This window comes from Nestor notabilis, unplaced genomic scaffold, assembly GCF_000696875.1.
Source record: "Nestor notabilis isolate BGI_N333 unplaced genomic scaffold, ASM69687v1 scaffold8503, whole genome shotgun sequence".
In the NCBI taxonomy this organism is placed as follows: domain Eukaryota; kingdom Metazoa; phylum Chordata; class Aves; order Psittaciformes; family Psittacidae; genus Nestor; species Nestor notabilis.
The window spans coordinates 5,066-7,366 of NW_009921474.1; the positions used below are offsets into that span (position 1 = coordinate 5,066).

The 2,301-nt window shown below is 54.8% G+C and overlaps 1 protein-coding gene across 1 annotated transcript in view; it reads right to left on the reverse strand.

The window, feature by feature from the left end:
• Positions 1-957: 957 nt before the first annotated feature.
• SLC12A3 (solute carrier family 12 (sodium/chloride transporter), member 3) overlaps positions 958-2,301 on the reverse strand; it is an 8,839-nt gene continuing 7,495 nt past the window's right edge. The window contains 5 exon segments of the mRNA XM_010011168.1: positions 958-1,096; positions 1,367-1,434; positions 1,541-1,676; positions 1,763-1,849; positions 2,121-2,232. Coding sequence (XP_010009470.1) covers positions 958-1,096; positions 1,367-1,434; positions 1,541-1,676; positions 1,763-1,849; positions 2,121-2,232 — 542 coding nt within the window.

Consider the following 2,301-nt stretch of genomic DNA (forward strand, 5'->3'; position numbering starts at 1 on the left):
TGCTGTGAGCCCCTGGCCAGCATCGCTCAAGATAACAACTTGCAGAGAAGCTGCCTGCCTGGAGAAACATTGCTGCTGAGGCTGAGGCTCGTGGCCCTGCTCTTTCTGTGCAGACATGCCCTGTGCTGCTCTGATTCAGCTCCCACCCCACTTCCTGTCTCACTGATGACTGTGGCTATCACAAACAAATCTTTGTACAATAGGAAACTCTGTAAATTTTATTTTTCTACTGACACTTCTAATCCTGGTGGTGATTATCAGTAAATTCTGTAACCATTGAGGTGAACAAAGTCGTGTGTTTCTCCTGCGGCGTGACAAGGGGGCCTGGCTTGTGCTGTTGGAAATGAGCCCTGCTCCTGCCTCACTCTGGGCCATCTGCACCCGGAATATCCTGGTTCTGATGGTTAATTTTGTCTCCATTAAGAGCTTGACTCACTCCCGCAGCCAGGCACTGCAGCCTGACATGACATCCCGCTGCTGCTCTGCTGTCAGGATGTACTCAGACTGTTTTGGGGCCAGGAGCTCCCCTCCCTGAGTGGACATGCAGGGCCCTGGGCTGGTGGTGACCCACTCCTGCCCTCCTAGTTCACACCTTTGGTGGCTTTGCCGGCGCTGTGGGTCAGTCCCTGCACACCACTCGGGCTCTCCCAGGGCAGTGGAAGTCTCACTGTCCCCTTCCCGCTCTTGAGGTGGGACCCCACACCTCACCTGCATGGCTCTGGCTAAACTCAGGGCCAGAGCAATACCTGCACTATTTTATATCTATATACAGCCCACAAAGACTGAGGTTGGCAAAACAAGGCTTTGGAAGAGGATGGCAGCTGTGTGCAGTGAGCAGTTCCCAAGAGCTGGCAAACAGATGCCTTCACTGCTTCCCCAGCCCCAGGCAAGCATGCTCCAAGATCAGAACTGGCCTGACAAATTCACATCCCAAGTCAGCAGGGATCCAGGAGACTTTTATTGGCAGTAAAAGGTCAGCACATTCTCTTGGTTGCCTCGGATGAGGATAATGGGCGGTCTCAGGTCCTGTGAGAGGGTCTCGAGCCAGGCCATGTAGAGGGAGCTGGGGCAGCCCTTCCTGCCAATGGGTGGTGTGCTGTGGCACAGCAAGAGGCCAGTGAGGCATGCCCCCCGGATCCAGGCTCCATCTTTAGTCCCCTTCTCCATCCACCACTAATTTGCAGGTTATTTCCCTAAAAAAGGGCAACACCACATCCTCCTCCCTGACAGGACCCAGGCCAGACCTCTTAGTGCCTTCCAAGGGGTTCTCCCCACCATCCTACTGCAGGTTGGGGTATCAATCCAAGGGAAGTGAACATCCAGGGGGACCATTTTCATGGGGCAGGAGGCTGTTGATGGTACCTACATGGCTATGAGCGCCGCATCCCGCGAGTAATCCAGCAAAATCTCATTCAGCCTCACTTGTCGAAGTGACTGCAGAGCAGAGGGGTGAGAAATGCAGAAACCGGTTCCAGAAAGCCTGAATTCTGTCTCAAAAGCAGGAGACCCTTTGTGGAAGCTCCCCCAGAAGCACTACTACCTTGACTCTGTTCTTATCAACCTCCTCGTCAGAAATCTTCCAGGGACAGCCCTGCCTCATCTCATTCACCATGGCCTCATCTTTGAAGCCATCGTTTAGCCTGAAGGGAGCGATGAGGTCATCAAACCTCTTGATGCTGCAAGACAAGCAGACAGTGCCGGGGGTCTGGGTGGGTTTGGTGTTGCTGGGGAGAGGGTGGAAGAAGGGGAAGGGGGCAGTTACTGCTCTGGCCGGGGTTTCTGGTTGATGTCAGGGAGGATGTGGACCTCATGGAAGCCGAGGCGGAACTTGCTCAGCAGAGAGACAATCCTACCAGAGGGAAAAGGACACTGTTTCCAGAAATCAGTGGGCACAGCAGCCCCAGGACCTGCCCTGCTACCATCCTTAGTATGCACTTGGGGTTTTCCCACTCCACAGTCACATTGATTTTCAGAGGGGCAAGGCAGAGCAGCCGTGTCAGAGCCTACTGCTCCTGTTACCATAAAGGCCTAGGAGTTTTGAGGGGAAAGCAGCTCCTGCCACCCACCCATGGGGACAGCAGTTGTGGCTGTGTGGCTACGAGGGGCTGTGGGGCACTTACACCTTCCTCTCCTCGTCCATCCTGTTGATCTGCCCGCCGACAAATACACGGATTTTGCACTTTCCCCACCGCTTCTTGCGCCCCAAGAGGTAGGGGATGAGCAGTGTGAGACCTGGCCCCAAAACACCCAGTGGCAGAGGTGGTGGCAGCAGCCCTGTGGGCTCACCAGCGCTATTGACAC